This window comes from Pyrus communis, chromosome 15 (assembly GCF_963583255.1).
Source record: "Pyrus communis chromosome 15, drPyrComm1.1, whole genome shotgun sequence".
NCBI classification, from domain to species: Eukaryota; Viridiplantae; Streptophyta; class Magnoliopsida; order Rosales; family Rosaceae; genus Pyrus; species Pyrus communis.
This window is the reverse complement of record NC_084817.1, coordinates 5636516-5650839: the sequence shown is the minus strand read 5'-3', so window position 1 is coordinate 5650839 and position 14324 is coordinate 5636516. Positions and strand designations below refer to the sequence as shown.

Here is a 14324-nt window from a genome sequence, read left to right as displayed (position 1 = left end):
CGAACCAAATAAAACCAAACTAAAAAAAAAAAAACGAACCGAAAAAATCTAAAGAATATTGAACCTAACCGAAGTTTCGGTTCGATTTCAATTTTGGCAAAACCCACCCCCCAACAAATTTATGGGAGCAAATTTACAAAAATCTACAAAAAAAAAAAAAAAAAAAAACAAAGTTAGACTAACGCTGGTGTGGTGTTAGTGAAAGCACTTTCGATGCCTAAGTTAGAAACAGTGTAGGAAGTAATAAGAGTCTAGTGAGAGTTCTTGATTAATGAAATAAAGTGGTTGACCTTGACCATTTATCAAGAACTAAGAAGTTAATCCTAGCATCCAGGTTCGTTGAACCTGTTAACCAAGTGTTACCAAGTCTACACATCGATAGAAGAATATTTCTCAAACCCCTGAAATATGCTTCGGAGAGTTTTATCATACTAACATATTAATGAGCAAGCCCATTATACATCAAGATTGTTTGATTACGCCGTGTGGCGAGTGGTTTGGACCGTTTGCAATGAATTGGATCCCAACTCCTGTTGATTGTAAGTGTCTAGGACTTTCATAGAGAATGTAGCCCATTAACCCTTGAGGATTTGACCAACGATCTTCACAGAAAATGCGGCGTGTTCTCGTTGGTCGGAGTATTTTACGTTCCCACAGGCTTCACCAATTCCGAAATTTTACTGGAAACCCTACTACTTGGATTTGGCTATCTCTGACATTGAGCACATAATCTATTGAAACATAACAAGATGCCCATTCTGAGAATGCAAGCGAAAATTACAACAGAAACCAAAGCGGCAGCAAGCAGTCTGGCAATTCTCCAAGAAATACGAGCGCTTCCAATACATACGACAACTTGGTCCTTCTCACTCAGTTCCCGTTCGGATCGTCGCAATTTTCTAACCTATTACTACACTCATTCCTCTTGTCCTTTTCCTATTCACGCCCATTCGAACCTGCCAAATGCCCAGAACGAAGCCTTTTATTACAACCGTACCCTCCTTCGATTTCCCTTTCTGTTTGTTCGTATTCGCCAATCGAATCCTCCGGACCGCCAATCACAATCACCACCTCCAAAATTCCCCCGAAACAAACAAGAAACTGAAGCAAACCCAAATACCAATACATCAAATTATGGAATTACAGTGCATAATGATTCAGAAATTACCTTAATTTACACAAAAAGCTTCAAGATCTAACAAGAATTACAGATCCAAATTAGGGAAATTTAGAGGGGAAAACCCAAATCTAAAGAGGGAAAATCCAACTGAAATTACGAAATATATAGATATATAATTATATATATAATTTTATTTTGGGGTTTAGTTTCTGATCATCTTCCTCTGTTTGCGTAGTTCATCTTCTCGTAAAACCGAATCGAGAAAAGCGAGAGCGACAGATTCACTTCGTCCTTTCCCCACCGAGCGCTCGGCGGCTTCGGGTTCAGCATCGGCTTCACCGGAGCCGCCGCCCAAGGCGAATCAGAGGAGGACGCCGCCGATGAGAAAGAAGGGACAGAGCTGGAGGAGGAGGAGGCCTTGCTGAGAGGCCAGATGTAGTGGGCGTGAAGCCGCCGGAACCCGCCGAGAGCGAGGACCACAGATCTCAGCTGCTGGCTGCTGCAGCCGGTGTTGGCCCAGTGCCTGGTGCATATCAGCTCCCAGAGCCGCTCATCCTCCGCCGTCTTGTGCCACTGCTTGCTCACGCACGACGCCATCCCCAACGTCCGCGCATCCACGTGCTTGAACACCTCGAAGATCAGATTGTCGTCCAGATTCGAAAACCCCGCTCCTTTCAGCTCATCCTGGTCAACGCAGTCAGCCACCTCCACCTCCTCCTCCTCCATCTTAACCCTCTTCATCTTTACATCCGCCAAGCTCTCCGCCACCGCCATCGAATCGTCCCCCGATGATGCTCGCTTCATCGAACGATTACAACCCACCAGTCCGAATCTTCGAATCGATAGCTTCCACTCGGGGGTTTTTAGGTAGTTCCGGGAGGATTTGGTGGGGAATCGGAAAACCCAGAGCCCAAATTGTATGAGCTGTGGGATGTCTGGAAAGAAGAGGTGGGTAATATGGAGGGTGGAGTGTGTGTGTGGAGTGGCCCAGTGGGGACCTGTTTCCGTGCGTTTTCGAAGACGACAATTTTCTGAAATGAATGCGCCTTGTTTTGGTTTTGGCTTTCTGTCTCTGTATTGACGAATATGTCCTGCTCCTCCCACTTCTTTTTACTCTGCTTTTTCTCTTTTACCTGCCTAATTTGTTTCTTTCTCTGTCCGCTTGCATCTGTTGTTTCCTGCGCTAACAACAAAAATTAAATTAGATTAATATAAAACGTGTGGGAAACTGTGTCGTAATTTGCGCTTGAGATTAAATGTCAAAATGGTCTATGTATCTTACCTTATCGCTCACTTTAATCTTTGTGTTTTTAATTTAGTCAAATTGATGTTTACCTTAGTCCATTCTAGATATTCGGTTAAATGACTGTTAAAATTGACTTGTGCCTTGTAAGTAAGAGGACAAAAATGTAACTTCATTATAAACCCATTAAACCCATGCAAGATCAAACGATTGAGATGACCTTCTCATGTGCAAAGCACATGTCGATTCTAATGGTCCTTTAACGCATTGTCTATTGTTGACTAACGAAGGTATACACAGAGCCCATTTGGCCAATTTGAAAACATAAGGACCAAATTGACTAATAAAGTAAAATACAGGAACCATTTTGTCATTTAAACCTTGCATATATAGGGCCCGTTTGTTTGGCTTCACTAAGTTTCATTGGACTAGACTAGATTAACTCTTAGTGTAGTACATCGTTTGTTGTGATAATGAGATTAGTTGGGACTCGCCCAGACTAACGGCATCGCTAGCAGTTCTTAGCGAGAGTTCCCGAAAACCACGGGACTAGTTAAGACCTGCTTCGTCCTACTCCCGTTGCTCTGCTAGTGTTCTCTCTGCAACCACAGCTTCATTTTCTCTGCGACCGCAACTTCATCTTTTCTGCAACCATAGCGTCCTCTCTCTGCACACATCTGCACATCTTCGCAAATCCATTCGAATCACAAAATCCAGATTCGCTGAGATTGTAAAACCCAGACACGAATTGCGAATCCCAGATTCGAATCGCAAACCCAGATTTGAATTGCAAAACCAAGTTCATTTGAAGCTCTGCAAAACCCATATTTGATAGGAAAATTTTGTGGCCTGAAATCCAAAAAGGAAATAACCAAAACCAAGGGTGCTCTGCATACCAAATTCCTTTTACAACTTTCGAGAGAGAGATGGAGGTTCTAGATAGGGAAATTGGGGCACAATTTTTTTTTTGGATCCATTTGGTGCACAATTATATATGTACAGAGTTCCTTTGTTTTCGAGAGAAGGAATGTAGTTGAATACAAAAAAGAGAAAGAAAAAGAAAAAAAAATGAAAAAAGAGAATTATTTATTATTATTTTGGTTATTAGTGTGACAATGCACCAAACGTTACACTAAATTAGTTCAGTTTAGTCTAGTTTAAGTCAATCCAGCTTAGTCCATGAGCTAGTTCAGTCCGAGATAGTCCAGTGCAACAAACGCACCTATATAGGTTAAGATCGGGGACGCATACTTTTTCAAGGCTCACTCAGTAATGTATTTATACGATTCAATCGATTATCTTTTATATCTTTCCTTAAATGTTATTAACAAAAAAATCACCTAAATCAACAGACATATGACTAATGGATTAATTTAGGTTTCTTTGTAGAATCATATCTGTCTATTTTATAACTACAAATAAATGTCTTAGTGATTTTAGATTTGTCTAATATTTTGTAAAGATGATCTATGAGTGATAGATTGAAATATAAGTAGCTCAAATCCTTGAAAAAGTTACGTAATGAGAGCAACAACAACGTATTACAAAATGTGTAAAATTCTGGTCCGTATACACATGTAACTTCTAAGATAGTTGTAAGAAAATTTGAAAATTCTTTTAATCCTATTTAATATTGAATGAAACAAAAAATGAATACGTGAGATTGCCAAAGAACACATGTAACAATGACACGTGCCATTAAATTCCACCTAGAAATTCGAAGACATTTTGCCAAGATTTTTTTTTTTAAAAACGACATTATGGTAGGATAACTACGTCTACGTATACTTATACTAATATTTTTGGGAGTAACCTTGTTAGGTTTTATAATCCTCTAAAGTAGGTGGGAAGCTTTGGTTTAACTTGTTATGTGCATCAATTAGACAACTGCACATGTGGACTTGGCTTTACATTTACTAATGGAACATGGTTTGTATATATTTTTTAGTACATCGATATTTTTACATTAAGGGATGGGGAGTTTGGCAAAGTCACATAATGAGCAGCTTAATTTGGTATCGAATTCATCATCTATGAGATTCAAATTTAAGACCTCTTACTTCCAAATGAAAAGAAATACCTCCAGACGGTAATACTAAATGACGTGGTTTGTATTTAGATATGGCAAAAATGATGCATCATCTTGTAACATGTCATTTGTGGAAAACCTCAGAGAGCGTTAGGGATGGAGGGGAAGCCAATCAGGCATTGCCTCCACCACCCTTTGTGCTGTTTTATTGGTTGGTCACTTTGCTTGGTCGAATGAGCAATCTTTTGCTGAGAATTAACACACCTCGACTGAAGTTGAGGCATGCTGGCTGTCACCTGAAGGTGGCGTAACCAAAAGTGTGAGTGATGTAAAAATGTGAATAATTAAAACTGAAACTAGAACTTAATTAAATTAATAAAGTGAGTGCGCAGTAATGGGTAGAACCCATAGAATACAAATATTCAGAGCATAGCTAACAAAAGAGTGCAATCAGAACTATTTATAGTGCTTAATACACAACCGGGAAAAAACCTACATTTATTTAGATATGTCAGAATCCGCTGGAGTTTACTCGTATGCCACAGAGAATTTAGCTATCTAAGACCTGGAAGGGCGAAAGACAGAAGGGTGAGTGGGCACAAAAACAAAGGTTTATAAAATGCATTTATTTTCTGAACATACTCGCTGTAAAACATGTATAGTTTCCAGAAAAATCATACTACGTATAAGTACGAAAACGATAGTAAATAACAATAATGCTAGAATACGCCAAACTACAATATCTTAATAATAATAATAAGGCTAGAAATACGCCAACTAAGATACGACAACAATAGCATAATGAAAACAGGTTGCTCATCAATCTACGCTAGCACACGAGTTCATGCAAATAGTTTATGATATGAACATGATTGTGGTGCAATGTATAAGTACGCTCTAGTGCTACAATCATGTGAAAACTAGCGATAATCGCAGTCACCTACGAGTCGGAGTTGCCTAATGCAACTTGTATGATAGGATTGGCACCTACTTAGATCCAAGGCAAGTGTGCGGTGCAGAGGTGAACATACACGTGAAGACTAACCCTGGCCCCAGACGAGCACTAACACCGGGGTGCAGTAATGATGAGCAGACTATATAAATATAACCATGCCATAACAATTCAATAATAGTAAGCTTACCTGAGCATCCTGTAGGATTATTTTGACGTTTCACGACATTATAATATTTCTTATAACATATTAAATCATGGCATAATAGGCGTAAAATCAATCTAAAAACAATAGTAGCATGATATGCATAAATCAATTCAAAAACATTTATGGAAACTATAAAGTTTATATATATATATATATATATGAAAACAAAATGCTCACTTACTGATACGTGGTCGGATCATATCCTTCTAGTCTCACTTGACCTTGTACGTCCTTGGGATAATTTTCACCTATATGTGAAATAACTAAACTAATAAATTAAATAGGACATATTAAAAAAGGCTAGGTAAATCTCCCATACTTTGCTCAAACGGAAGGTTTAAATATATGAAAATGATCTACACGATGACATGGACCTACACGTGTCAACCACTCATCGGTCGGTGGCCGGACGAGCCCTCACGCACCGGCTAGCCCATGGCCACACATGCAAGTTAGTGGCTAACATAGGTTAGGAATATTCCGTTAGACTTGACGGAATATTCCGTTAAACAATTAACAGAGTTTAACGGCATTACCTGACACCATTAGAATATTCCGTCAACTTTGATGGAATATTCGCCGTCTTCTCTGGTGGACCTTTGCCGGTCACCTCTATCTGGTTTCATCGGTTTCTAAGAAAAAAAAAAATCTTCATAACTTGCTCATTTTTTAACCATTTTTAACAAACTTTATATGGATTTGAAGCTCTTGAAGAGTAGAACAATTTTATACCTTTGGAAGTCCAAAAATGGACGGGAAATGGCTTGAAAAAGCCTCAAAAGTCTCGGCCTAAAACTCAACTCCTTGAACTTGCTTGCTTTGACGTCAACTCGACTCCAAACTTAGTCTAAGGACCCTAGGGAGTTGTGTAGAAGCTTCCCCACATCCTAAAACCTTGTAACTTGGCCTAAAACTCGTCGGAGGAAAACTCACCAAGTCGAACCTTATGGGTTGGCTAATCAAAACTTGGTCATTTCACCATCAGCTGGTACAGCTGGGTTCGTGAGGATTCAAAGATCACGATGATGGTGGTTTTATGCTCGATATGTGAAGTTTTGACATCATTCTAGTGGGTTGCACGGAAAGGGAGAGTTTCTGTGAGAGAAAAGGAGAAGAGAGAGAGAGATAGAGAGTGAGTAGGCAGTCTCTGATTGGGAGAGAGGTGTGATGAGTGGGTTCTCTGATTGGTGAGGGAATTGTAGAGATATGTTGATTGGTGAAGAGTACAATGAGGGAAAAGGATTGGTTGTGAGTGAAATGGGGGGCACGGGTTCATTTAAAATGAAGAGAGGATATGGTTTTTCAGATTTGCACTGTAAAAGTACTCAGACAATCTATCCCCTTATAAAAAACAGTATTTCCCACACTGAATAATTAGCACGCATGTGTGTACAAACTTACCCATTGATAACACACTTTAACTAAGCGTAACTTTTTTGTTACAGCTCTGATTCGGGTCTAACTCACGCTCACGCGATCGTAATGGCGAGTACTATTTAATTACTCTACTAGGAAAAATAAAATAAACGCTGAGTAATACATCAACGTCACTTTGTCAACATGGGCAGAAATGTCAATTTACACACTGGGGAAGAAATTACATAGAAAATTAGAGACGGGTCGTCACAGAATCGCCTATGAAATTGACGTTTCTGGCACCCACCCAACTTTCTTGCCCAAGTCAACCCGATATTTATCCTGTTTCCTTCATCTTTTCTATGTTTTAATGTCTCCCATTAGGTTTATTACGGTGAAAATTTTATTTAAACTTATATAATTTTATTTTTTTTATCAAATTTACTCTCTACAGTTATATTATTTTCAACTAAATTATCAATATCCTTTTAAATTCAAATTATTATCTAAATTATCTTCAAAAATCTAATTCAATATGTAAATTTATCTTTACATTTATTTAAAAAAATAAAAATCCAAAATCAAAACATACATTCTCTCCTTCCAACAGGTATACCATATTTCCTTTCAATTCTACTTTATTTAATAGAAATCGAAATCGAGGTTAAAATAATGAGGTAGTTTAAGTAGACCATTTCATTCAAAATTCGAAGAATTGTAAATATTTGAGCCAAGGTATCTTAGACTACCAAAAATCATGCATGCAAACAGCAAAAGAAAGGCGAAAAAAAATCGAAAAAGAGGACTCATGTTGATCAATCCCTTTCTCGTTCCCACCAAACTACCAAACTTCTAACTCTGACAAGCTCCCTTCCAACAAGGAATTTGGCACTACCCCATTAGTTAAAAACCCAAAATTTATCGGTTACTCAGAAATAAAGGCTGAAACGTGAGAGTTAAAAACAACCAAGTACCGCCATTAGAATTACGGCACAATGGTATTCTTCTTTACTTGTAAGTGAGAGGTTTTAAATTCGATTTTCGCCAATGACGAATTTGAACTACATTATTACTAACTCATTGTGAGATTAAATTCACTATTTTTCCTTAGTACATATAATATTGATTGTTAAAAAATAAAAATAACTAAGTACCAAGTTATGGGGCTCAAATTAGCTTGCTTTCATGCCCAAGAGTCAAACCTAGACCAAAGTATTGTGTATCTTGCAATTGGAGCTTTGCTAAAAATTTAAGATGCCTACAATGTAAAGATGGCCCCAGAGAAGCTGATGCGACTGGTGGTTATATTCGAGATACATTTCGTTAAAAAGAGTTATTCTCTATGAAAGCATTTTAGAGTTTTGACCAAAACATAACGTAACAGAAAAATTGCGTAATGGTAAGGGTTTGATTATTAAGTGCAAGTTTATTGATAAATTTTAGTTTTATTATTAATTCCATCTTGTACTTGATAATAATTATACAATAGGATAGAAATGGTGGGTCACACTCAAAGTTTAAGTTGGATATGGAGTGAGGTTATCATATTAATTATTTTTAAGCTGATTATACAGACGATAGTTTGACCATATCGATTTATAGAGTATCTGCTTTTACCCGCGCACTCTAGTGATAACCTATTTAAACTCACTTTGATAGTGTGGACTAGATCAAGCATTTGTTCCGTGTTTTTTTGGTTCGTGTCGTTTTCGTGTCATACTCGATATTTTAATGGATCGTAACACCCGTAGATGATGCAATCACGAGCATTTGCATATTTTTTCACATTGTTCGCACTTTTAAATTAATTATTGTAATTTTTTAAATGTGTTTGGTATTTTTAAAATACCTGATACTTTTATTTTTAATGTGTTTTATAATTAAGCTATGAAAATAAATAAATAAAGTTTAAATTTTTTTTAATTTATATAGAATAATAATAAAATAATACATATTTAATATACAATTATATATATACACAATCGTTATTGTATTTTGTAGTAAGTTTTTTAGTAGTTTAAAAAATTAAAATCATCGAAATAACTTTTTTCTTAACGTGTCGAAACAGGTTACCGCATGTCACCTTCGTGTAAACCTATTAAGAATCTGTTATTAACGGGTTCTTATCGTGTGACCTGATAACGATCCGATTAGTTATCGTGTTGATCAAAAATCCATTATTTTCGTGTCGTTTACGAATCAAATTAACAGATCGTATACGAAATTGTCAGATCGTGGACGTCGGGGTATCTTTATTGGCTAGAGAATTGCTTCTTCTCTTACATCCAAGCCCGAATTCCCTCCGTGTTATCGTTTTTATTAAAATAAAAAACTTACTATGCTGGAGAAAACTCACGGACCTGTTATTTTGCACTAAATCTTTTCTACCTGGCTGCACAAAGCATTTGACCGATCCTCATTGCTCACAGTGGACTTTACCGGGTACAAAACCAAGCCCAATTGATAAATTTAGGTAGAAGGCCAACTCAATTGCAAGATTCCAACATTACTTGAGATCCTATTACCATCTCCAAGTCAGCTGTCACAAGGCCCAACGGCCCAACCCAAACAGGGGATTGACTCATTTCTTTACTTGCAAATAGGGGTGGGCATAAAAACCGCAAAACCGCATCGAACCGTAAGAAAAAAAACCGAAAAAAACCGTGTTGACCGGAAAAGTCAACTTTGAGTGAAAAACCGAACCGAACCGTTCAAACCGGTTCCGGTTCCGGTTTCGAATGACCAAGAACCGGCCGAACCGAATCGAACCGTTTTATTGATAATAAATAAATAAATTATATATACACACACATGTCATGGTATAATAGGTTGAAAAATTGTGTACAGGAGCTGCTGCTTATTGCTTGCTCTCTGAAGTCTGAAAACTTGCAATTTGTTTCATCATTTTTTTGTTTGTTGACTGATTGACCAGTGCATATGTATTTTAGTTGTCTTTTTTTGTTGACTTGGTGCCACTACCAAAGACATTTGCATTAAAAAAGATGTGTTGTATGCAACTTTATGTAATCAGTTTTAGAAGATGTATTTGAATGCATAATGATTTGGTGTTCAAATAATTTATTATTAGGAACCGTAAACCGGCAAGAACCGTAAACCGGCAAGAACCGAATGGGAACCGGTGTAGACCGAACCGTAATGTTCTAGTCATAAATTTAAGTGGAACCGCACCGAATCGAACCGTTAATATATTTCGGTTCCGGTTCCAATTTAGGGGTGGAACCGCACCGAACCACCCCGTGCCTATCCCTACTTGCAAATAACGGATCATAATTGTAGAAATTTATAATTGGAATTGTTCAATTTCTTAATCTTATTTGGAGATCATTCCTACTAAAAATTATGCGAAACAGATATCGTTTAGTCATCCCATGTATCAGATAAATGGAGGATTCATCTTGAATATGTTACTTGGTATTCATACGGTCGATTTGCTCCACACAATTTTGGATTGCTAAACGATATCTAATTCAAATAATTTTTGGCTAGAAATGATTTGCAAATAAGATTAAGAAATTTAACGATTCAGATTATAAAATTTATAAAAATTTATACGGTGAATATATGTTATTCATAAAGGATTGGATATGTGCATTCCCCGTGAAGGAACGCAAGTTTGTATGTATTGCAAGCAAACTTTGGAAGGAAACTTGTGAAATTATTACATGCATGCTAAAATTAAGAAAGAGCTATTTATACAAACTCATTTTTACGTTTGACACACCTTTATCAAATTTTAGCCATTGATATTCTTCAAATCATTTGATTCAACGGCCGAAAATTGAGAAAGATGTGTGAAAAGTAAAATAAGTGTGTAAATAGCACTACCCTAAAATTAAAGTGAAGTGATAATTTTCATCGTATCCCACTCCTCATTAATTTTTTTTTTTTTAAATTTCCAACAAATACAACCTCACTTTTGCCATCACAAATCTTATTTCCCGCATACAACCACCACTCCTTGTTTACACTTCTCTCGTTTTGAGGGAAATAAAACTTTAATTTAACTTGGACATGGACATGGAGACAACATCAAGCTTGCGATCCCAACAACATTTTAGGAGACCAAAAGAGCAAGCAGTAAAAAGAACGCATTTCTGCACAAACAACTACCAAATGTTTCTCAACAGAAACAAAAAAAAAAAACTTGAAATATGGAAACTCTGAATAAAATTACAAATTAAAAAGAAAAGTATGATGATCCATCGGGGCAATTGCAGCACGGTGAGTTTGATGATCTAGTGGCCAACCCCGCCTTTAGCCGGACCAGAAAATGCTTTAGCCGTGGTCAACTTCTTGACTGGAGCTCTAGGAGAAAGATTAACATGCAGAAAAGCATGGCCAGCCCCTTTCCTACTAGGACCAGAGTATGCTTTCACTATCTTCAACCTGCTACTAATTGAACTACTAGAAGATATTAGCTTATCTACAAGAGACCTCGAACCTTCGATTTCCATGGCGGACGAGAGGATGAGGAGAAAGATGATTACAGAAAAAATGAAGAACTTCATTTGGAAGGCATGATTAATGGTGCCAATCATGCCATGCTGCTTCATTTTGTTTTGATATATTGACGCAAGCAACACATTGTGCAACTATATATATAGGACATGGAATAATGGAGGCACAACCCTAAAATATTGGAGAACTTTTGGACTCTTGTGAAACATGATCTGTTTGTTTATTGTATTAATCATTCTTCCTCCAACGCGATCTTATAACAACCCTAATTTAAATTTTTTGGAGGTTTGTAAACCAAAACATACAAGCCATTGAGTTGGTTAAGTTAATTCCCAATTTTTTTTATTGAATTTGGTTGGTACGCATTTCTTCTATAGTTTTCGTTCATATATATACGAATAGATTTTCAATCTTTAAATATGGTACATGATTCATATATTAGGCTTAACGACCACATTTACCGTTAAAATTTCAGAAAGACGACTGTGATCTATCATTGTCCTATTAATCACCCGTGCAATCAATAGGGGTAAGGTTTTCATGCAAAAGGTTTGATACAATTAGAAGTGGAACCATTTAAACATAAGTTATGATTTGTTTTGTAAGATAGCCGACATGAGACTTTATACATTATTCAACATGTCTTTTATATCTAAACTTAACGTTTGTCTGTCATCTACATGATATAGATGAGAGGGCGTGCTATATATGCAATCCCAATTCCAATAACCTTAATATATAATCTATCAGTTGGTCAAGTCTAGTGGATCAATAATCAATATATAATCTAACCATTTATAGGTTATATCATTATTGCTCTGTTAAGGTTCTGTAGTATGTTTGGTTTCTGATTATTATATTAGCATATAGACATCAATTCCGGCTGGTTCAAATAAAATATGAACAAGGAATTAACACGAGCTGTATCTAATACATACATACATACATACATACATGCATACATACATACATACATACATATACATATATATATCTAAACCGGGAAGAAAATCTACAACACTGAGTTATAAGTTCCTTTCGGATACATTCATGGAATCGACCTCAGTTGAAAAAAGTAGAATTATATCTATATATATATATATATATATACACACACACATATACATATATATATATATATATATATATATATATATATGATCCCGAGAATATATGAATATATGATGGAGGATGTTAAGTGTCAACTGGGCAGATCAGACGCCATCTTCGGCAGCTCGTGCCGGATACGGTGGTCCGTGGTCCTCAATTGAGGTCGCGGTCTTTGCATGACATATCACTTAATATGCAGTACTACTCTTTGGTTTGCAATGCTCACGAGAGCCTTGTTTAACATGCTGTGTTGATGTTGAGTTAGTTGACCAGAAACTAAAAACAAAAACATGTTGGAGTTCAAAATATATCATATTTACATTCCTTTACATGCCAATTAGGTCACCATTTTATGGCGCATATGATACACAACTCACCCATCAGTAGCAATTTTGTTTTAAGTTTATGACTTCAGTTGTCATTGACAACCTCATGAATCACGAGTAAGGGTTGCTAATTTTTTATAGGCCTTGTATTTCTAAGCTGTATCAACAAAATTAAAGTGGAGGTTCGTGTGATTAGCAAGTAATCTTGTCCAAAAGTTTGATACCAGTTGTACGGTACCTTGAAGATATACATATTTGGATCGAAAACAATAAATAGTCTATACACTGTGATACGCAAATTTAACAAAATTTCCTAAATAGGCACGATTTTTCTGATCCAAGTATTTCATTTCGGGTTTGATATATGTTTCGAAATTAGGGTTCGGTGAATTAACATCTTGTAGGTAACGAACACTCTGATATTGATTTAAATATTCATGTATTGAGAGTATGCATTCCGCAATGGGGAAGAAGAGACCTTGCATATTTGGGGATGACTATTTAACCCGTTAAACTCAATAACCGTAAATAATTGCCTAAATGGGATGGATTTGGGGATGAAAATTTGGATATGTTTCAGATATGGAGAAAAATCATGTATATTATTTGGTTACTGTTTCTGATAAGGTTATAGGGTCTCTGATTCGTATCCGTTCTTAAATCCACTCCAAATAATAATATATAATATATTCACAAGTATCTAAATTATTTTATAATTTGTTTCGTCGTTCTCCCGTAGTTGCTATTGTATGTGCTTTTGTCATCCTTTTCTTTTTTCATTATACCATTTGCTGCAATTTGCTATCATATTTGGCTTATCATGAACGCCTTTAGAAAGTATTGTTATGCTTTAGATGATTTGGATGTGGATATTTAATGAACATGTTAGTTAAATGATTTTTTTTTTTTTTTTTTTTTTTTTTTTTTTTTTTTTTTTTGCATTGATTAAGATGGATAACACCATTAACTGATAGTGCACCCCTTACCCAATGGGTATGGTTATGAATAACACCGATGGTTAATTTGCGATTTTTGTCCACATACCAAATTGTTGTCATCCCTATGCATATTCTTATAAATTTTTAGGCTCTCCTCATTTACCAACCTCAACTTTCTTCAGACTCAAGTTATGAAATTATTTATTAACCTAAATTAAATTTGCTATCTATTATCATTGGTAGCAGAATTTTCATAATGACTATATGTAATTGTCATTCTCACGGAAGCTTAATTTATATACTTTTTTTTTTCTTTTGTAAAAGCTTATATTAAATTATATACTTTCTACAAGATTTTAACAAACGGTCTGCATTTTATCCATAAATTAAACAAGTGGGTATGCGTGGCATAGTGTAATAGAACATCTAAGAAACATCAAGTGGCATGATGGCATGGCTTGGAAATCAAAACGTCCAACTTTGCTGTGCAATATTACATGCTCCAAAGGACCAAATTTAAACACAAGTCACGGTTTTATACCAAGTCCTCTTATTCTTGCTTA

General features: G+C 36.2%; 1 protein-coding gene and 1 long non-coding RNA gene across 2 annotated transcripts; both read right to left on the bottom strand.

Moving 5' to 3' along the window:
* Nucleotides 1–1102: 1102 nt before the first annotated feature.
* On the bottom strand, nt 1103–2140 carry LOC137717545 (F-box protein GID2-like). Its single transcript, XM_068456943.1, has one exon. The coding sequence runs from the start codon at nt 1922–1924 to the stop codon at nt 1334–1336; it is 591 nt and encodes a 196-aa protein (XP_068313044.1). The 5' UTR covers nt 1925–2140; the 3' UTR covers nt 1103–1333.
* A 3593-nt stretch (nt 2141–5733) lies between these two features.
* LOC137716825 (uncharacterized) lies at nt 5734–6426 on the bottom strand. Its single transcript, XR_011065749.1, has 3 exons — nt 6285–6426; nt 6089–6184; nt 5734–5800 (listed from the first exon to the last, which is right to left on the bottom strand). It is a non-coding gene; the product is annotated as an uncharacterized lncRNA (long non-coding RNA).
* Between the last annotated feature and the right edge of the window lie 7898 nt (nt 6427–14324).